The 22953-nt window shown below is 37.4% G+C and overlaps 2 protein-coding genes across 2 annotated transcripts; both read right to left on the bottom strand.

The window, feature by feature from the left end:
• Nucleotides 1–4382: 4382 nt before the first annotated feature.
• LOC128318425 (uncharacterized) lies at nucleotides 4383–7045 on the bottom strand. The gene is made up of 5 exons (XM_053234531.1): nucleotides 6908–7045; nucleotides 6647–6768; nucleotides 5363–5743; nucleotides 5063–5184; nucleotides 4383–4594 (listed from the first exon to the last, which is right to left on the bottom strand). Exons 1-5 carry the CDS (start codon nucleotides 7043–7045, stop codon nucleotides 4416–4418), a joined length of 942 nt encoding a protein of 313 aa, XP_053090506.1. The 3' UTR covers nucleotides 4383–4415.
• Nucleotides 7046–15099: 8054 nt separating this feature from the next.
• LOC128318406 (E3 ubiquitin-protein ligase TRIM35-like) lies at nucleotides 15100–21256 on the bottom strand. Its single transcript, XM_053234346.1, has 6 exons — nucleotides 20843–21256; nucleotides 20287–20382; nucleotides 19964–20194; nucleotides 19813–19835; nucleotides 19608–19726; nucleotides 15100–18935 (listed from the first exon to the last, which is right to left on the bottom strand). Exons 1-6 carry the CDS (start codon nucleotides 21239–21241, stop codon nucleotides 18391–18393), a joined length of 1413 nt encoding a protein of 470 aa, XP_053090321.1. The 5' UTR covers nucleotides 21242–21256; the 3' UTR covers nucleotides 15100–18390.
• Between the last annotated feature and the right edge of the window lie 1697 nt (nucleotides 21257–22953).

The raw sequence follows: 22953 nt of genomic DNA, 5'->3' as shown, positions 1-22953 counted from the left end.
TCTTGGATAAAGTGAAAATCAGCACCTTTACTTTTGCAGTATAGAAAGAGAGCTTTTCTTTTAACTAGCTCACCTATACCCCTGGCATTTATAGACAACACTGAAAGAGACATAGAGAGAAGAGAAAAGTAAATATGAATATGATTCTGTAAGGATAAAGTTTAGCTCTGTATAGGCTACAAAATTTAGAACATTTAACGTTAACAATTGCACAACTGGGCAACATTTTTGTTTGCTCCAATAATTCGTAAATGTGGTTTGAACAATGTTAAACAGTGTCAAATATAAGCTGTTTTAACAACCTTGTTTCTCCTTTAAGGTTCATAGTGTCACAATTGTACTGTTCTTCTTTACACCACATCAGGATGCACTTCTTTACCATCAATAAAGGCTCGGGCTCCGCTGAAGCAGGCAGTCTTCCCCGCTTTTCTCTCCTTCTCCACCGCTGGCCACAGACAACTCCTTGCTGCTCTGTCACTGGGAGTGAGGTCTTCTTTGAAGCGGTACCCGTGACTCTTCTGTGACAGTCGTTCTGTTTGGCATGTTTCCATGTAAGATCCCTCGCTGTTCTCGATATGAACCTCATTATGACTGGACGTGGTTTTATGTTCTTATCTTCCCTAACTTTAAGACGACCCAGTCGATGCACTATATCAACCGCTGCTGCCACTGAGTTACTCGCCATCTCTGGAACCACTGCTCTGCAGTGGTTTCCTTCACTTTAACTTTTAAATTCTCCTCTGCATTTTCAGCCACTCCATAAAGACAGAGACACCATCTTCGGCTGTGCCGGTCCTGTTCCAACTCTGTCATCTTTTTCTTTAACTTCATGTTTTCTGTTTTAAACACATCACTTTCTTTCCTCAATCCATGACATCTCTGTGAATGGAGTTTAGAGCCTCACTAATATTCTCAATTTCAGTTGAATTTTTCCTGATCATTCCTTCAAGTTGGTTTGCTCTTTCATTAATCTTTCCTGAGAGTATTTGTATAATGTTATTTTGCACTTCAAGCAAGGTTGGTTCTGGAGCCTTACTCGGTGGAGTATTCTTCATTTTCTTTGAAGCTTGATTTTTACTTGGGGTATTTGGGCTAGACTCGCATTCCCCGCCAGTTGCAGCTTTGCATGCATAAGAGTGGATTTCACTGATTCTTCTCTTTTCTCTAGCTAGTTCTACTTCCATGCCTTCTACTACAGCGAGTAGGTCCTAAGTGGACATGTTAGCTAGCTAGTGGAGGATGGAGTTACGTGTGCCGTCAAGAAGTTTCCTTTCAGGTTAGTAACAAGGTTTTCGTCAAGTTCTTTCGAGGTCTGAATCTACTGGAGAACAAATTTCCTTCTTTAAGTTGTGCAAATATTCATGAAGTTAAAGATTTTTTGAGAGAAATTCTTTCACCGAACCTCCGCTGCAGAAAACATGCCTACTCACAGCGCCATCTTGATTCCACTGCGCTAGCGAGCTACTGTCTGTGATGGTTGTCACAGCAACGATCGGACCCGGAAGTCCTAGGAAACTCTTCCGGTTCAACTCTGAACATGCGCAGTCTGCCAATGCCATATTGTAAACAACCTCTCGGGTGTAGCTAAGCTAACCCGAAGCAGTAGTGTTTATATTAAATTTAACTGAAAACACACACAGGAGTGTAGACACTTCCCCATCAAGTTAAAGTCACGCAATAATTATTTAACTTTTAAAGCATTTTGAAACCCTTGTGTCCTTGCGTGGCAAGTTCCACTTTGATAGGAACGAAAGACTCCACCCCATTGGTCATTCAGTCAGACCACAAAAAAAAAAACCAGCTAAACCCAGCCTAAGCTGATTGGATGGTCTTAGCTGGTCTCCCAGCCTGGTCATAGTCGGTTTAGCCGGCTGGTTTTAGAAGTGTTTTGACCACTTTTTTTTAGCTGCTCAGGCTGGTCTTGGCTGACCAGACCTAACTAATCTAGACTAGTTCATTTTATTTATATTTATATTTGTATATTAAATAAGTAAGTAAGTAAATAAATAAATGAATAAATCCGCTACAGAAACACATCACTGATTGGTTTGTTTGATTGACTGATGACATGATGTCTTCTCTATTTTTCCTGTCACTGGGTGTTGCAACAAATGATAGAAATAATTCAAAGTATTCTTTAAAATAATCTTCAGGAGCACAAGCAGCCATTCAAACAATTTGTTCTTTATTTGTTATTGCAGCCCCCTCAAGAAGAACAAGCAACATGCAACCCCAATGTTTTTTTCTAACAACTATGTACAAAATAATTAATTGGAATGATTAAAACTATTTAAACAATTGCAAGTGTATTTCAGTTATAACTGTGAACAATGATGATATACAGACTTACAGACACATTAAACATTTTCATGTTTCCTTCCTTTTTTTAGAATTTCTTGAATTCTTTGACATAATACCCCAAATAGTGTGATACCCCCCTAGCGTCTCCCTCTTCTCCCTCTTCTCTCTCTCTCTCTCTCTCTCTCTTTTCGGGTTCCTTGGGTTTGAGCCAGTCACTGAAGCAGATGTGAAAGTAAAAAGAGAAATAATGTAGATTAGTAATTGGTCTATTTTGCTAGTAAAACTAGTTAGAAAGACAAACTATAGGGTCAGATGTAGTCTTTTTGCATATTTGGCTTTTTTTTTAAAGTAGTCTACAGTAATCTAGAAACATTCCAGACAGATAATGCCCATGATAGCTGTTCGTCATATTTATTGCTCATATAAAGATAAAAAGTTGTTGTATAGTGATTCTTTCTTAATACTTCATGAAATTAAATATACATCTAAGTGTTTAAATATGTTCTAGATATTTTATTGACCAGTAAGTGATTAAGTGAGCATAAATGGATGAATATGAATAAGTATTTTTGAATATAAAAGATTTTACAAACATTAAATCTATCAACTAATGTAAAACTGTTTTTTAACTAAATTGATTATGGTTACATACATGCATGAATGCATAAAAAAATTAGATTACCTCTCAAAACTTGCAGCTTGGAGGGTGTCAGGGGAGGCTTTGCAGAATTTGTATTTGTACGACACTCCTTTCCTGACACACTTCTGCTTTTTAAAGTGGCTGTCCCTCACAATGCCACAGCCATCTCTTTGACAAATGGAGAATCTTTGGCAGCTGAATTAATTTTCTTCCACACCTCTTCTCTGAGCCAGATGTTGTCTCCTATGTGGATCTCCAAGACAGAAAATGTTAAATGAGGATTTGCCTTAGGCACATCTTAAATTAAAGGCCATTTAAATGTCAAGATTTTTAGTGAATTTTTGATCTCCATTGACTTCCATTGTATGAAAACAGAACAGCTCAGACTTTCTTCAAAATATATTCTTTTGTGTTCCCCAGAAGAAAGAAAGTCATACAGGTTTAGAATGGCATGGGGTGAGTAAATGATGACAGAATTTTCATGGTTGTGTTAAATATTCCTTTAAGAGTAGCACAAATTATCTAAAATGTAAAAGGATATGGACGATCTCCACTGACCAGGCTTGGCAGAAGTTGTTGTGGGTCTCTTGGACCTGTGGGCCCCTAGAATTACCACCTTTCATAACATTAGCAATGGTCCTGATATGGAGGTATAAATACTATTATTCCTAAAGACCATAGGAAGAAGATACTATTTATTCCAGTTGGTAGCTACAAATGTTGTGCTATTCCTGACTGTGGTATTTCTGCTACCACACAGGCTCTGCATATGCTTTTGAAAGATTAAAAACAAGTAGCTGCAGTTTATTTTGTACCAAGGTCTCTAGTAATTTCAGTGGGATCTTAACAGTTTGAGTGGGACCTTTCAGCATGAATTGTTTGTGCATCTGTCACAAAGCCACCTTAGTCAGGGTAGATGCCATATTTCATTGCAATTGAAAAGGGGTTTTCCCTGTGAGGGATAGGCATACAGTCAGTTCAAAAGGTTGTGCGATCTAAATGTTCTCAATCTTGTCTTATTATCACAACCCATGTTTTCTGGATTTTTGTAACTGGAATTTTTTTTTTTGGCATGAGGTTTTTTAAATATTTCATCAGCTTAACAGTACATGATTTCAAATCAATTAGTTACTGTCACCTAATTACTTTTTAATAAAAAAATTTAAAAAACTTAAATAAAAAAACAAAATATTACATTACCTGGGTTACACATGGGAGTAAATGACAGTTAAAATAAAAATGAAAATTCTATCTCTTTAAATGAGCAGTAACAAAAATGTCTCTTTAATTCTGAGGGTCAGAGAAAGAGGATGGAAAATGGTCATGTAAAACATACAACATAATATAGATTTGAATAAGGGACTAAAATTGACATTATTGGGGGGAAAGTGAACTTTTTTGATGTATGCATGTATTGAAAAAAATGGACTGAGAAGTTTAGAAGAAGTGGTGTAAAAAAGGTGTGACAATTAAACTAATGTACCTTGCCATCCGTCCCTTCATAAAGGCTTTTTGATTCTTGATTCAGAGGTGGGTTGTTGCCCTCTGAACTAGTATTAAGCAGCTCATCAGGTGTTCTCTCCTCACATGTACATTTATCAGGTGTGATCTCATCAGGTGTGGAGGTTCCATTGTCTTTAAGAAAAGATGGACCTGCAACCAAACAGACAATGATGGAGACAAATGTATTTAGGCCTCTATATACACAGTGGATTCAGAAAGTATTCAGATCCCTTCAGTATTTCACATTTTGTTGCAGCCGTATGCTAACATGCCTTAAGTTGTTTTTTTTCTACAATCCATACCCCATAATGCCAAAGCAAAAACCAGAATTTATGGTAAGCACACAGCCAAAACAACACAAGAGTGGCTTAGGGACAACTCTGCGAATGTCCCTGTGTGGCCCAGCCAGAGCCCGGACTTGAGCCCAATCAGTCCTGAGAGGAGAGACCTGAAAATGGCTGTCCACTGACGGTCCACATCCAACCTGATGGAGTATAGGAGTATGTAAAAAAAATTATTTAAAGCATTTTATCATAAGACTGCAACATAGCAAAATGTGGAGAAAATGAAGGGGTCTGAATACTTTCTGAATGTAATGTAAATGTTTTGGAACAATACTTGTTTTTAAGAAGGCTCTTTGCAGCACTTCATTTATATTCTGCTGCAGTGTAACGTTGAGACTTCTGTATGTAGCCAGCTCTGCAACAAGCTCCTCCTTTTCCTTTTCTAATTCAGCACATCTTTAATGTTGTACAGAATAAGAAACAGAGAAGAAATTTAAGTTTTGCTTATCGGTTTCTGATATAAACTACTAATATTCTGAAAATTACTGCTAAACTTTCATTATTTAGAATCTCTTATTATAGGCTACTTGTGTTTGAAACAAATGGAAAACTTTTATTATTCAGAAACTCTTACTTTTGTTTGCACTCTGACAGCTCTTCTTGTAAGTCTTGTTTTTGTTTCTTTATGGAGCAGTATTTTATTTGTAAGTTCTCATATATTTTTTGAACTGCTCCGTCATCACCATCTTCACTGTCAGAAAACTCCTCTTTCCTTTTCTTTGGGTCTGTCTGTAATAGTGGGGCCTTTCTCTTCTTTGACTTTCTCTCTTCAACGATTTGCAAAAGGCTTTTTCTTTTTTCAGATGCCTCAACTGTCTTTAGGGTTTTCCGTAAAGCATCATCATTATTATCAACAGAAATGTAACAAAGACCTTGTACAAAATGGTAATGAATGGCCAATCCAGGCTCCTGCAAAGGTTGAATTCTGTTATGTTTGAATGTTAGAGACCGATGGCTTTAGTCACTATTCGCTTTCATTGTATGGGGGGAAAAAAAGAAAAGAAAAAAAGATGGTGACTGAGGCTGTCAGCCACTAACATTCTGCTCAACATTATCTTTATGTTCCACTGAAGAAATAAAGTCATACAGGTTTGGAACAACATGATAGTCAATTTCATTTTTCTGTGAGCTATCCCTTTAAGACTTTTCTTGACACCTGTATAATCCATTACATCCATTATAAAGGTCTTCCTAATGTCTTATAATACACAATGCATTATATATTCTCATTAATACTTGTAACCGCAGTTATAATGCATTATATTGCCACATGTTATTCATGGTGTCATGACAAGACATAAGACATCAAATTGAGTGATGATAATATGTTTTAATACATTATATTCTTTAAAGTTATAACAGATAGGTAAGTTTTATAATGTACGAGTGTTTACAACTATAACGTGCATTATAAATAATTATGAATATATATTAGCATAAAAAACAATAATAAATTAAAAACAAACTCTGATGTGTATGTATATTATTCGGCTAATAATAGTTAAACCTTGTCGTGCTGAAACAGCCCAATTCACTGAAGAGTTTAAATGAACCGATTCGCGACTATGAATCTCACCTCATCATAACGCTGCAACGTGCTGTTGGGATCATTTCGATAATCTCGATAATGAGTTTAGATTCATTTTGGAGTCAGACTATAAACTGAAGCGAATCGGATGAACTGCCAAGTGAGTTGGATTCAGAAAGATTCATTAAAAAACGATCCCAAAGGGTGATTCATTTGAGAACCGTATGTCACTAGACGACGAGAAAACGTACATCTCAATAAATGGGTAAGTTATTTTCACAGGTTTTGAAAACCAAAGTAAGTTCTTAATTAACACATACGCTTTTCTACTTCAGTGCTCCTTTTTCTTTTGCAGTTGCTGTTTCGTCCTTGTCATCATCCTGACTAAGGATTTTTGCTATTCGTATCTGTTTGGAGGGGCTGGCTAATTCCTCTTCCATCTTCACGGGTCTCTGGAGGTGATAAACCAAGCCACAGTTAATGTAAGTAGATTTCTAGCTTTCTAGTCAGCTCAGGTAGGCAGTTGAATTTACGTTACTCGAAGCCAATTTACTTTATCTAAAACTTAACCTTACCTTTTATCAAAAGTACCTGAGCTTTATAATATGAGTTTTCCCAGCGAACAAGATACAAAATGTCCTGCTGATAATTTTTAGGGTCAAAATTTTTAATGTCTTCTGTGGAAACGATGTGTTTGTGCCCGTCCGAATACCGCACATAGGCGAACATGTCTGAGGTAAAATACCGTTATTTTAAAAACAAGCTGGCACGAGAGCCCTCCTCGCGCCCTCAGTGCAGGTACCGCGCGCGCTCTCACTGTTCAGGTATCACTCAGTCCTGTTTTAAAATGTTAACACTAACAACTTCCTCAATCTTTACATTGATAAAACTTATACTTATAATACTTGTACCAGGCTATTCAGTTAAATTTTTCTGTATAGATGCCGAAACGAAAATATAAAGAATACCTGGAGCCTGGCAGTGTGTCCAGGATACCAGTCAAAACCAGGCAAAGGCTTGAGAAGAAGGCTGCTTCTGAGGCAACTACATGTTTCTATTAATTGTCCAACTAACAATTTAAAATGCAATGAGCATAACTGTGAAATTTAAGTAATCAACATTACACTGTTAAAATAGTACAGAATTTTAAAGCCCTTACATTGTTTTAAAGGTGGGAGATCCATCAGGGACAAACACCTGCTCACAATCATACCAGACCCCTTCTGACATGGTATGGTACCCTTCTGAAGCTCCTTTGCACCTAGATGAGTTGACTTAAGACTCAGAGATAGCGTCAGTTATGGATGGGTCACGGTGGATGACTAATTGTCCAACAACTGACTAGTCGAACATCGCACTGTAACGGATTTTGAACTGCATGTTGTGTATGATTTTTAAGGTGGAAGGCATTACAGGGACAAACAAAGCCCTTCTGCTCACAGACCAGACAAGTTCAGGTGAGTCCTCTTTGGAAATAAAAAAAAATCTCTTCAGATTAAGAGGCAGCTACACTATATAGAGTAGCAACCACCAAATAATAATAATAATAATAATAATAATAATAATAATAATAATAATTATCATTATTATTATTATATTAATAAAATAATAATAAATATTAAGATAATTAATAGAAATTAAAGATAATCCATGTTAAAAGTAATAGCAATTGTCTAGTTCAAGATCCGTGGTTTGGATTACACAAATAAAGACATTATTTTTAAGTTTCGTGCGATAATCGGCGAGGACTGCCCTCCATGAGTTGAACTCTCTCAGGATTGGAGGTGATTAGCCATTAGCGGAAAACTGAGTCTGACTGAATCCCATACAGACTTATCCGTCCTGACTTCGGAGAGAGGAGAACCAGATAGCGCTCTGGGTGACCAGAAAAGCCCGGAGTTCCTCTCCTGCAATACCACTAGGGAGCTAAAGCTACACGCTTTGCCGAGGTTGCTTCATACCGCGGGACACGCCATGTTTCCACAATCAGGCCTGCTACAAGGGGTTTGTGAGTGAATGAGAGTGTGAGTGTGGGCTCACTTAGTTATTTTGCTACCCATGTATTTAACTATAGAATTATTTGGTATCTGATTTGCCTTTAATTTGTAATCAGTATTACTGGTTATATCATCGTGTTGCTGAGGTTGCAGTTCATATTGTTTGAGTTAATCGTTAGAAGGTGCTAAACGCCTGGCTAATATATAAGACTATTGTATTTTCTGACCTAGTTTTGATGGTTTACTGTGTCTCTTTTCTGTGAAGGTATTTAATTAGTTGGGAAACTTATATTCTTTCATACTTTCAGAGTGATCTTAGACTTGAGAGGAATATATATTTCTATATAAAATCTCATAAAAGACACTCGTTACTGCTACCAAGGGGAATATAGAATTATAAATATAATTATTTATAAATTGAACAGAGACCTATCTCAAATATGTACCCAGGCCCCGGCTGTAAAGAGAATATTTTGGTTGGATAATAAATTCGGGCTGGGTTTACAATTATAACTAGTAAACCAACGTTACTTCCTCTCTTTCATAAAGCTCCAGTTAGTTCAGACTGCAGCTGCAAGAGTCCTTACTAGAACCAGAAGATATGACCACATCACCCCTATTTTATCCACACTGCATTGGCTCCCAATCAAATTTCCCATTGATTATAAAATACTACTTTTGACTCATGACCAGAAATATAAATATGAAAACACCAAGCCGTCTGGGTTCATGCAGTCCACAGAGCTCAGTATCACTTCTCTTGAGACTATTTTTCTTGCTGGTACAACGGGTCTTCAGTCGCAATATATCCAGTCCCACTGTCTGCATCATAAAAATGTTCCTTTGGCATTTGGAAGGTTCATTATTCAGACGGATGATCTAGCCAGAGCTATCATGTCATACCATATACAAGTTAAGGGTACTCACATAGCCTTTTTTGAAATTGGATCCCTCAGTGATGTCACAACACCTAGAGCATACTGCTCTCTCTGGTTCCTTGTGGGAATCCTCCTTGAACAGCAACGACAGAGACTATACATGAGCACAAACACACATGACACTAGGTGTGTTTCAGTTTGACAGATATATAGCCACTGTCAGAGAAAACTGAAGAGTTTGAAAAATCTTAATTACTGTCAATTCATATGAAAAAAATGTCCTGATAACAACATGAGAAACAATGGCAAATATATTTTTTGGTAAGTAAGATCAGAGCTCATTAGAAGCAGTATAGAGAGTATGACTTTAAGACCAAACTTGTTGGAAAAATGAAAAGTGTTTTTTCCTATGCATCTCTACCATATGTCCAACCAAAATGTTGACTAGGACTTGTCTCATTTCACTTGAAAGTGTTTTTTTGGAACTGTATTCACCAAGGACAGGATCTCCTCCACCTTTTTGCTTTAGGGCACAAAGGACCATCTTCCAAATAATAGAAATTATTAAAAAAAAAACACACACACACAAATGAACAAGCATAGAAAAACTCACTCAATTTTTCATTCAGTCAAATGCACAAGTAACCTCTTTTGCCTCAGCTGCTGAGCCGTCTGACATCTTAGATTTCTTGGAAGGACGTTCTGGTATTTGGTCAAGTTCACATGATGAATGACTTAGTGACAAAGTGTCAGAGAAGGAGCTGCTTGTTGCATCTGATTCTGAAACACAAGAACCCATTACAACAGAACACAAAGTTTGTGTAACACAACAGGTAGGCAATATCATACTGTACCTTCATTTTATCTTCTAGCTGTGAGCAACAAATCAGGTCTCGCCTTGAGCACATCTTGTAAAATGTCCTCCTTAATCTCAGTTTCAGTGTCATCATAAATGTGTAGAATTGTCCTAGGTGTAGGCCAAACCTACTCTGGACTAAACATGGACAGCACAGAGGATGGCCCAAAGATGTGCCCTGCTGCTTTTGAAAACTGGCAGTCCTTCTATATTAAATGATATCTCCAGGGTTGTTATTCTTTCTGTTATCTCCCTTGGGTAGTACTGCAGCTGCTTGCTAAGGCTCTCTCTCTTATGTTAAAAGGAACACACTCCATCCCTGACTTTGTCACTGTTTTAATATCTCTTGGAATATGCAGCAAGGTTCTTGCTGTTGAAGGCAGTCCTGGATATGCAATTTTTCTAAGCCCCCTCAGGAGGTCATCAATGGCATTATGTATGATGAGGTGTTTTGTAGCCCACTCCTGCAAAAACATTGTAAGTGAGGTTGGAGGCATTTCATCCACATCTTCAGGCTCTGAACTGCATTTCTCCTCACTTACCCTATTATTCACACTCTCATGTCTTGAACTGCATTTCCCAGTTCAAACTGCATTTGAACTGACTACAGTCTCTAATCTCTCAAAAGCACTCCGGATGTCTTTTTCTTTGTAATTTCTTCCATCCATGTTGACATGACCTTGACCTTGTTGAGGTGTTATTGGGTGATGTTTTGATTGCTCTCCAATAATCCTTTCAGCCAGTGACCTCCGGGCACATGTCCACTGTCTTGTGTAGCGTTGCCTCCTGAATTATGAATTCAATCTAATTACAAAATATTGGATTTCATGAAAAATTGCAAATATTTTGCAATATTGAATATAAAGACAATACACTATATAGCCAAAAGTATGTATACACATGCTTTGATGAACATATAATGAAGGTCATAGACCCTCTACTGATAAGTTGATGAGTATTTTATTTTTAATTAAAAGGGAATTGGTATCATTGGCCCTAGAATGCATGTGTTCAAGGTCAATCACCTATATGTGTTTACTATTGTGCTGTACTCAAAGCAGTAAGACTGGTATTACCCAAAAATAGCTGTTTCACATTTAGTAAGGTTGTTATTTTACTAGTATATAACAAGGTTAATGATAAGAAACATTTGTTCCTAGTCCTTTGTACTTAAATATATGTTTCTGAGGGTAGAGTTGTTGACACATTTCATCTGTTAGCAGCAGACATGGAGATGTCTCATGATGCTATTGTACAGATAACATAAACCACTACTCTATTCTAAGTGTGTTTTATAATGTGTATGTGGAAGCAGGCGTGTGGTGAACTAAACATTCCTGTGTCCTGTTCATAGCGTATGCGGCTGTTACGTGACAGAAGAATGAACGACTCGGAGCAGAAACCCAGCTGAGTGATGAACTAATCATTTCTGTTTCTCAGAATGTGTCCTTGGCTACATTATCTTTTTTCCTCATTCGGAATATATGATTAGAGTTTGCGTAAGTAGACGTGTAAGGGGAATCTGGCTATTGAATATTTAACTATATGGGGAAAAGAAAGCATTCTCTGCTATCTGTTGCGGTAAAACCTTGACTTTTCGTAACATTTTGTAGTATTAAAATCATTGAGTTATCGCAAGCCCTTGTGATATGCATATTGCAATATTTTGATGATTTATATATATCGTGCAGCCCTACTACTTTGTGTTATATTATCCTGGCATTAAACTATGGAAAAAAAACTAGTACACACTCCTGAGATGTGTTTTCTAATACAGCTGCTGAGGGAGACTGCTGTAAAATGTGAAAAATGTCCAAAAGAAAAAATCCACTATGGTGTTTCCATGACTTTCCAAAAGAGGGAGACAATATAGAGAGATGGATTAAGTCAGTCAGAAGAGAGAAAGATTATCAAATTATCAGTCACTCCCTCAGCAGCTGTATTCAAAACTTCACTGATGACTAGCGTTGACTGGTGTTTTTTTTTTGGGGGGGGGGGGGGGGGGGGGGGGCATCCATATATTTATTAGAAATATATTGTACCAGAGTAGAAGTAATAGTTCTAACAATTTTTCAGTTGATTAGTAAATTGCTTCAAGACCTGAAATGTGTGTTGGATAAGGGAAACATCCAAACTGTGCAGTCTCAAGGAAAACTGTTGGGAAACACTGGTTTTATGTTTTCGGGTTTTTACATCTTAGCCATTACTTTTAATATCTAAATAGCAGCCAAATGAAATCAGCATTTAAATGTTTCCAACATGAAGCAAATTTTTTATCTCCACTGGTGCTACAGCTGCCCACCAAGGTTCTCTTCATTTAAAATGGACACATTCCATCACTGACATCCCTGACTCCATCTCTGCCTACCTCTGTTTTGAATATTGGAGTTTTCAGCAATGGATGCATCTGATTACGGCGTAGGAGCCATGTTATCCCAGATTCATCCAGATGGTACAGAACGAGTTACTGCATTTGCTTCTCAAGTACTCACTGATGCAGAGAAAAAGTACAGTATGGTGGAAAAAGAAGCACTGGCATGTGTTTTCGCTGTCGAACGCTGGAGAACGTATCTCTGGGGGAGAAGCTTTACCCTCAGAATGGACCATCCAGCGTTATCAACACTACTTGCAACAAAGGGCATGAATCGTGCTGGTTTACGCATTGCTAGATGGTCAGCTAGACTACTTTGTGACCAATATGATGTTGTGCACACGTCTGGAGGCAAGAACTTTGCAGCTGATTGTTTGTCCAGAATGCCTGTTGAAGCACAAGACGATGAGCACAATGCTGAACCTGCATTACTTGCTGAAATAGACACGGTACAGGGCCCCATACCTATTTCTCTTTTGGAAGAACAAAGTAAATGCTGTCCTGAACTCGCTCTTTTAAAAACCCAAATGCAGAGCAGATGGCCAAAGAAACAAAAAGATGTCCCTGTGGACCTGCGTCCTTACTACCACATACAACATGAACTTTCAGCTGAAGCTTCACTCATTCTACGTGGTTCTCGTGTCCTGGTTCCCATGTCACTTCGCATTACACTCGTGCAACTTGTGCATGAAGGACACCAAGGCCGTGGTAGGACCGTTTAAGACTGCTACACATGACTGTCGCTATGCCCTTACGCTACTGGACTACTACAGTAAATGGCCTGAGGTGGCTTTCGCGTCATCTGTCACCACTGGTACATTCTTGACATTTCTAACCACAGTGTTCGCTCGTGAAGGCAACCCTGAATACACTGTAACTGACAATGGCAGTCAATTTTGCTCATCAATGTTCCAGGATTTCTTGAAGGACAATGGGATCACACACATTCGTACTAGTGTGTATCATGCTCAAGCAAATGGCGCTGTCGAACGTTTCAACAGAGTCCTGAAGAACTGCATCCAAACTGCTGCGCAGCTGCACAAGCCATGGAAACAGGAAGTAACTGCATTCTTACATGTCTACAGAGCAACACCACATTCAACTACTAACAAAACTCCTTTCGAAATGATGAGAGGGCGACAAATGCGCACAAGACTGCACATTCTTCCTGTACAGACCTCTCAAGATTCTACCATTAGGGAGTATGTCAAAGCCAAGCAAGAGAAAAGTAAGGCTTACACGGATGCCAAACGCAGTGCAAAAATTCCTTCTTTCCAACCAGGAGATAAAGTGTGGGTGAGAAAACCATTCCTTGTAAAGAAAACAGACTCAAAATTCTCGCAACCTCTCACAGTGCACAAACAAACAGGAGCAAGTACTTACCTTCTCAGTGATGGGAGACATTGGAATGCAGTCCGTTTTTCCAAGTGTGCTGGAAAGGTGAAGGGGGATTCAATTGGGAACTCTCTAACGGATCCAAATACATGCCCAAGGAGTGTTAGGCTGAAGAAGAGTCCAATATGGATGAAGGACTATGTAGCTGAGTAAAATAAGGGAAAAAGATTGCCTAAGTTCATGTTAAAGGCAAAACAGTGTTAGTTAAAAAAAAAAAAAAAAAAACACTGTTGTGTGTTACTATTACTTGCTGTTGAAGTTATAACATTTCTTTCATACAAAGAGGGGAATATGTTGTTTTTTACATTATCCATCATTTTAATCAAAGTAATATCAGTTAGCCAGTGTGGCAAAACTAAAAAGAGGGTTTATAGAAACCCAACAAGATCAAAGTAGTAAATGAAAAAAAATTAAATCGATTGCACCACCCTGGGAATTACACCCAGGGACATATTACTGACCACACAGATATTAACCCAAAAGGTCACAAGCTCGTGTTACGCTGAAATAAATGCTAGAGACATTGGGTCCAATACCAAAAAAAAAAAAAAAAAAAAGAAATCTTTATTGACACACAAATATACTTTAAAAATCTGAGTCAGACAAGTCTAAAACACATTCCACAGGTGACATCAAACAATCAATGGTCTGAGGAAACAAATTAAACACATACAAAAAAAACAACAGTATAAATTAAATAAACAAATACTACAGGGCAGAGGTTTCCCAATTAGGAAAGAAAAAGAAGAAAGGAAAGGAAGAGAGACCATCACCACAAGCACAGCACAAGGAAGCTAGCCTGCCTGCTCTCAACACTCCACACCTATAGATAACAAAACAACAACCAAACAAAACAACCAACCACAATTTACATAAACTCAAAAAGAGGCTAACCTTATTTAAATCAAACACTGACAAAAAAGAAAAAAAAACTAACAATATTATAAAAATAATTCACAAACACATACAAATTTCCACAGTCAGGTGCACAACAGCTTGGGAAAAGCTTACATGTTAATTATAAATGTTAATATGCAGGATGGATGAACTTAAAAAAGTCTTACTTTGTTAATACAGTAAATATATTATGATAAAATAGTTTTTGTTCGCTGGTTACTTTACATGTGGCCCACTAATTATTTTCTAGATTTAGTTGTAGATGTAACTTTTAATAGGCTGCTCCCATAAATGAATAGTCAATATACAGCATACAGTTTTTTCTTTTTTACAGTTTTGCTAAATAAACTGATATTAACACCACTTACTCTAATTTGTTACTAATCAATTGTGCATAAACAGTATTTTTTTCTGTAATTTTACGGTTCCTGCATACTGCATAGCTGTAAAACATGTCAGGTATTGCTATAGATACACAGCAGCATACTGCATGTTTACACTGAAGCTGTGTACTGTAAAATGCACAATAAGTTACAGGTAATTTTAGTTGCCAGTATTATAAATATACAGCACTTTTCTTTAAAATATTTACTGCACTTACAGTATACAGTAATTTTCCAATAGTAAATAAATATTAATATTGCAAAATCACAGTCAAATCACAGTAAACTAATATTTGATTGCTGTAAAATTCCAGCAAGATTAGAAATAACTGCTGGTAAAATTACATTAAATTACCATCAAAATAACTGTACAGTTACAGCAAGTGTGTGGTAAAATCACAGCGGAAGATAAATATTACAAGGGAAAAATGTAGCAAAAATGGCCTGGGTCTTTATCATAGTAAATAAATGTTGGTGAAAATCACTTACACAGTGGCAGCAGTAAAGGTGCTGCACTGTTAAATAATCATTCATAAAATTCCACCTTAATAAACTGTAATTTTAATTAGAAATTAATCTTATCCTGCTCAGCTTCAGCAATTACTGAGAGAGAAAACATAAATAAGGCATCATTACAATATGTAACGCAATATTACAACCTGCATCTGCACAAAATGACACGAATGCACAACTATACGTGATAGTCAGGATGTGTAAATCACGTTGTGAATATGCTCCTTCTGTAACAACACATCTGGTAAATGTTGCCACATGTTTAAAATAATAAATTAAAGTGTTTGAACATTTGTTTTAATTTTGCATTTCAACTAAAATGTTATTTTCCACTAAAATTAGATGCCATTTTAGTTAGAGTAAAACTAACAAAAATTAATGAATATGGTACTTAAGCCACTTAAACCTAAGGACTTGTTTTGCAAGCCAGGCTCTTTCACTATTATATCCAATCCACTGTAAAAGCACATGCTCCACCATCTCTGGAAGTCCACATGTGTTACACAAGGCCATATCATGTTTACCAATGATATTTAGTGTCTGATTTAGTGCAGTGTGCCCTATTCGGAGAAGTGAAATAACAGTATCATCACTTCTATTGCCACAAACCGCTCTCTCGTTCCCTATTATCCTTTGGGTCCTATACAGATGTCTTCCCTTATCCTCCTTATCCCACATCTCTTGCCACATTCCCTTTACTGCTCCTTTAATTAACCCTTTAATTTCTGATTTGCTTAATAATATATCTATTGCTGGATGCTTTAAAGCTTTTTTGGTCATATCATCTGCTTCTTCGTTACCTTCCACCCCTACATGAGCTGGTACCCATAAAAAATAATTATTATTCCTTGTTGATGTAACCTGTATAGAGTCTGAAGAATTTCTAATAGTATGTCTCCTCTTGATGTAGATTTCCCATCCTTTAAACTTAAAAGACTATTTTAAAGGTAATTATAACACATAATGAGCACATCTTCATGACTTCTTAACATTTGCATTATGGAAATTGCATCCTATGCTTTCACTTTACTTAAAGCCATCAGTGACACATTTATGAAGGTCAGTAATTGTATTACCACTCAGAATAAATATTTCTAAGGCAGCACAATTCATCTATCAACAACAGTATAAAATAATTCACTTATTGGGTATTGAAATAAATCTGCATTACTAATAAATCATTATGAGTGTGGTACCCACAGAAAGTGTGTACACGATTTTATAAAAAGACCTTTTTCTATGAACAATCCGAGCAGAGACTCTTATTGTAAAACAGGAAGATCGCGTATAGGGGCCGTCTCCATAGCAACTCCTAACACAAACAGAGGAGCTGGCAGAGAGCAGACGCGATTCCCGTTTCTCTTCTTTGTTTCCTGTATTTACAGTAATCTGTCCACGGGTCTCCGGAGGTGGGACCTGCAACATAACTATAATAGAATAACATTATAATAATGCAGCCTGCATCTTTATAAATACATTCATGGAACCATAAGACTGACTAATTAATACGTCTAAATCGGTGTATAATGCATTATGAATATGGGCATTGAAAAAGCAAGTGTATCACTTACAAGTAATTATAACAATAATATAAATGTAACTATAACTTATTATAATGAAGTATAGGGCTTGATGTGTCTTTATAAATGTATTATAGAACAGTAATACTTGCTTATAAATGATTATACATGGGCTATAATTCATTATGAGCATGGGCTCCATAGAAAGTGTTAACAAAAGTTGTTTATTTCTCCAGTGGATTCTCCTGCAAAAATGACCAGCATGCCAAAATATTTGTTGTGTTTTATTTCCATGTTTAAGTCCTTTAATATTCTCCCAGTGTGACTAGTCCTGTTATATATGAGACCATAATGAGGCTACTGATAGATATAATAGTGGGAATAAGAACTTAAAACTAGCTTAAACCTGACTCAGAAGGAGACAATAACACACAATCTTGGTGAATATTGTTTAAGACAGAGAACAAAATAAACATAAATCTCTACAATTAGCCTAAATATAAAAAATGGCTAATACACAATCAGACTATAACAATAATTCTCACGTGTTTAACTGTCACTCTTAGCATCTATTTCGACCGAACATCAAGATGCTCCAGTATCTCCACATCACCCAGTTTCTCTCAGTGATCACACCAGTTAATGGATGAACAAGCTCAGTAGCTAAGGGAGATACGCTCATGAATATTAATGAGCCTATTACTGCCATCCTATGTTTTGGAAATTTGCAAAGAATAAATCCATCTGATCTTTGCAAAACCACAAACTGCTGGTGGAGGGAAACTTAGAGCTTGAATTCTCCTCCACTGCACAGTTTCACACACAACACACACAGCCAGCTAAACATTTCACCCAGGATTAACAGCACAGCACTAACAAGTACAAATACAGTAACGACACGAGCTTTCAAAGTCTCAGTTTATTAAAATGATTTAAAATACATCTTTAAAATTAAATCTATTTCAGATTTCAAATTCTACATTTAAACACACGTTTATGATTTTAATTTCATCCTGCGGTTTGTTTGTTTGTGGAAGCCCTGAACTGAAAGTTGTGGGAAAAAGATGGAGTTAGTCATTTAATAAACAGGAATTTCAAGATGTATAAGTATTTTGAGATATTATATTTTTTAGTACTCAGAATAAGATATTCTATCAATATTTCCAGTTTTCACATTATATTGATTTAACTGACGAGTCGAAATAACGTCATAGCTCTTCAGAAAAATATTTCATTAATGAACTGGAATAAAACAATATCAGCTCTAACTGAACTGATTCACTCTTACAGAGCACTGAAGTGGGAGGATCTTTAGATGAGATTCTTTACCAATAACACGTAGGAATGGCAGTAATTCGTCAGTAAATCTGTGTGTGAAAGTGTGTATGTGTGTGTTAGTGAGAGGGTCGGAGAATGACAGCTTTCCTCTGTCCCAGTCCAGCTGCACTCTGATCCTCTGGAGTTTCTGTGCTACTGAGAGGAAAGTGAAAGTCTGTGGTGTAGAATCTGCTCCATATTTACCACAATAATACCTCACATACCAGATTCCACTTCTGGAGAATATCCTTCCCTTCCTCTGAGCAGATTCTGTCATCACACCCACAATCCAGTGTGTACAGTCTCCAACTTCAACATCCCAGCAGTGTGTCCCTGAGTTAAAGCCCTCAGAGCCCAGGATGCACCAATATTTATCAAATCTCTCTGGATTATCAGGAAGTTTCTGTTTCTCATCACTGAGTCTCACACTGGTCAGATCATCAGATACAATGAGTTTAGGATGAACAGTGTTGGGGTCCAGAGTTACAGGTGCTGAAAACACACACACACACACAGTGTCACTGTACATGCTTTTCCATTTCATTCCGTTTTTACATTTCGTTTTGATGGAGCTAAGCTAACTTAAACATTTCATTAGCATGGAACTAGCTAACATTTGTCTAAACCAAAGAAATGATAACTGTAATTACAAAATGAATTAATAGACATATATAACATGCCATGTGCCCTTTTCGGGGTGTGTTTAAATTACAAATGTAAACAATCTTTATAACAATTGTAACTCTAAAACCTTTGTAAGCTGCTGCATAGCTCCATGTTTTCACTCAGTCCCTCTGCTCAAAGCTTCAAACTCTGAGCAGTCTAACGGCAAGAGAAGCCTTTCAAAATAAAAGTTCTTTTACGTTACACTGCTTCAAAATAAAAAAAAAAAAATGATTTCAAAATAAAAGATCCATAACATTACATGAGTTTCAAATGGAAGGTGAACACATGTATGTAAATAATAATAATAATAATAATAATAATAATAATAATAATAATTCGAAAACATTACACAAATGAAATATCACTATAAAGACCACTTTAGTGTAATTAACAAATATAGAAAAACAGTGGGAAAAAAACAGGATTTTTTTTTCTTTAATAAACACACACACACACACACTAACTTATTCAAAGAAAGAAAGAAAGAAAGAGTCTTACTGTATTGGACAGCGTCCTGCATCTTCTCCCAGACTCTGAACTTCAGGTTGGACAGATGTTTTGCCACATGGATCAGTGCTCCTGAAAGCTCCTCTGGATGCTGCAGTGTGCACTGAGCTCTGCAAAAACATTCAGGAGTCAGTGTTGCTGTGGGTTTGGATTCAGAAACACAGAGAACGAGAGAGACAGGAACCACATCACTCACCTTTTCACTGTGGCCTTGTAGTTCTGTAAAACAACAAAATAAATATCAGTGGATATGATTTACATTTTTACATGATTGAAATGTGATGTTTCTGATGATGGAAAGAAGTTTTACTTTCTCACAGTATAAATACTGACTAAATGATCCTCACTTGTAAGAACGAGACATCTTCAGCTCTCATCTCCTCTTCTATGGCTCTGATTGTGTCTGAAAGAGATGATATGTCTCTGCTCAGCTTCTCAATCTTCTCCTTCATCATCTGACTCTTCTGCTCCTCTTCCTCTCTCAGTGCAGCGATCCTGGCTGCCTCTTCATCTTGTAGAAACTGGTGAAGCTTCTCAAACGCCTCTTTAATCTGCTGCTCTGTGTGTTGGGCCTGAATCTGCAGTGAAGAGGAAATTAAATGAAACATAACTGATTATGCAATGATGTAAAATATGATTATAATATCAAACCCATGTTACTGATTCTAACCTTTATATGTTCTGCAGTCTGACTCCAGTTCAGTTTACAGTCTTTAAAGATCTTCAGTTTCTCCTGTAGGGGCTTCAGTGCAGTTTTCAGCTCCTCCTGAAACAAATCAACACACTGCATGGAGACTCTGTGTTTCAGCTCTTACTTTACACATCTTTAACTCAGATCACTGCTCACTGAGAGGATTTAACTGTATAATGTTCAATGTGTGTTTTTAAAGAACATGAGACAGTAATAGCTATATTCTATTTTACAAACATTCAGAAGAGCTTTTAAAATGCACCAAGTGCAGAAGAAAATAATCAAAAGATTAAACTCATAGGATCTGGGTTTATTGGTGTACACTGCTTTAGTCTAACATGGAAGATCTGTTCCTGTTCATGTAAGTGACACTTCAGATGGAGAAAATCTGAATATGATGGAATGGCAGACTCACATTTAGTAGTTATATGAATAAACTGATCAAATGTATTGAACCTATAGATATTGTTAATTAGAATGAACTTCTTTCATTTCTTTAAAGTGCCACATGACCTCACTGGTACATTTTATTTACCTTACAGTCTGTTGCTCTCTCGTCAATGGGGCAGAATTTGTGGTTGGTGTGTTTTCTTGAAGTCTGACACACCACACACACCGGCTGTTGATCATCCAGACAGAAGAGTTTGAGTTTCTCACTGTGCAGACTGCAGACTGTTTCAGACGCTGATGAAGAGCTCTGACTTCTCTCCTGTAAGAAAGTCTCACACAGGTTCTTTAAGGCCAGGTTTGTGGGAGGGGTTTCTAGAGACGACTTCCTCCTACAAACAGGACATTCTCTGGATCCTTTGGTCTCCCAGAACTGCTGCAAACACACTTTACACACACTGTGACTGCAGAGCAGAACAACAGGATCCTTGAAGGTTTCACAGCACACCGGACAGGACAAATCCTCCTCTGAAAACTTAGATGCCATTTTATTTTGCTGTTGTTGTTTTTCTCTCTAGTCCAAGAGTTCAGAGTTCACTTTCACTCCAATAAAAAGTAATCACACCCTGATTTCAGGTTTCTTTAAAGTTAAACAGATGACTTTGTAGCTCCAGTTAGTAATCACTTCCTTTCACAGTGCTGAAAATGAGACTCAGATTTCTCCATAAACCGAGAATAAAACTAAACTCCCCAGAGCAGAACACTGCAGGCTGTTTATGAAGGACTGCAGTTGTCTCAGACTCAGCACTTCCTTAATAGGAGGAGTTTTAGAGAGACACTTTATGACTTGTTACAGTCATCATTTACATCAGAAACAGTAGATAATGCTTACTTATTTTTAAGCACTGACTACAGATTAATTAAATGTAATTTTGGTACAAATTTATCCAGTGATGAATTTCATTTTTCTCAACTGAGAATAATGATTTAATTCCTGGAATCTGTTAAAGTCACAGTTTAGGACACAAGACCCAGAATGCTCTATTTCCCAGTGGGATGAACTGGATCTCAGTCAGATGTAGGATCTTTAAATTTGTGTCACCAGCAGAGAAGAAGCCCTGCTGTGTTTGTGTGTCTAGAGAAGCTGGCACGGAAATTTCAAATCCGCTCAGATCGAATTATTGTTAGTGTATTAGTTGCAGTGAACCTGCCTCTTAAAGTTTTATCTCACTTAACAAACTGAGTTTTAAGCGCCACGCCTTAAAGCGGGCTACAAGTGGTGTTTATTTGCGTAGCGTCGGAATGCGCCGACATTTCTAATAAAAGTGCTTAAACTGTGTACCTGAAGCAGTGCACTAGCGAACTACTGTCTGTGCTGGTTGTCACAGCAACGATCGGACCCGGAAGTCTTAGGAGACTCCTCCGGTTCAACTCTGAACATGTGCAGTCTGCCAATGCCATATTGTAAACAAATTCTCAGGTGTAGCTAAGCTAACCCGAAGTAGTATTGTTTATATTGAAGTCTATGCTAATGCACTGGCTTGCAGCAATTGAATACAGTTAGTGTTTTGGGCAATGTTAAAGTGATTAACCCTCATACTTATTTCTCACATTTCTGTTCCATTTACTCTTCTCCTGTCTTGCTATTTTCCCCCCTCGTTCCACTAGAAGGAAAATACTTACCTTACTGTGTAAAATTTTAATTTAATCAAGCAATTACATTTAATTGAAAACACACACAGGAGTGTAGACACTTCCCCATCAGTCAGACCACAAGTCATCAACACACTCCACTAGAGGTTCACAATCACAATCACTGAAACAACACTTAGCTGTCCCACTACACCTTGGCCCCAATACACTGTAAAGATATGTCTCAGTCTCTCTCTCCCACAGTGCCCCAACATGCCTCAGACCACAGACCCCATCGCTCACTTGGAAGACTTAGAGGCATGGCTGAGCATTGTGATGAACTGCCTCACAGCCAAAGCCTTTGAATTATTATTATTACTAATAATAATTGTAATTCTAAGAAGACTCCTGACACACGATCCGAGACAGAAATTCTTGAAATTCTGTCCCAGCAGCTCGACCACACCAGAGAAGAGGTTGACACAGTCAAAGAAGTGCTCAACCATGCATACGAGCCGCAACCAGAGCCAAGAATGGTAAGACACCTGCTAGCATCACTACTTCCCAGCAGAGCAGGGTCCTGACACAAGAAATCAGAAGTGATGGGGCACAACCCAGAACCTCAAT

The sequence above is a fragment of the Pangasianodon hypophthalmus genome, chromosome 5 (genome assembly GCF_027358585.1).
Source record: "Pangasianodon hypophthalmus isolate fPanHyp1 chromosome 5, fPanHyp1.pri, whole genome shotgun sequence".
In the NCBI taxonomy this organism is placed as follows: domain Eukaryota; kingdom Metazoa; phylum Chordata; class Actinopteri; order Siluriformes; family Pangasiidae; genus Pangasianodon; species Pangasianodon hypophthalmus.
Note: the sequence above shows the minus strand (reverse complement) of the source record. Positions and strands in the feature narration are given on the sequence as shown.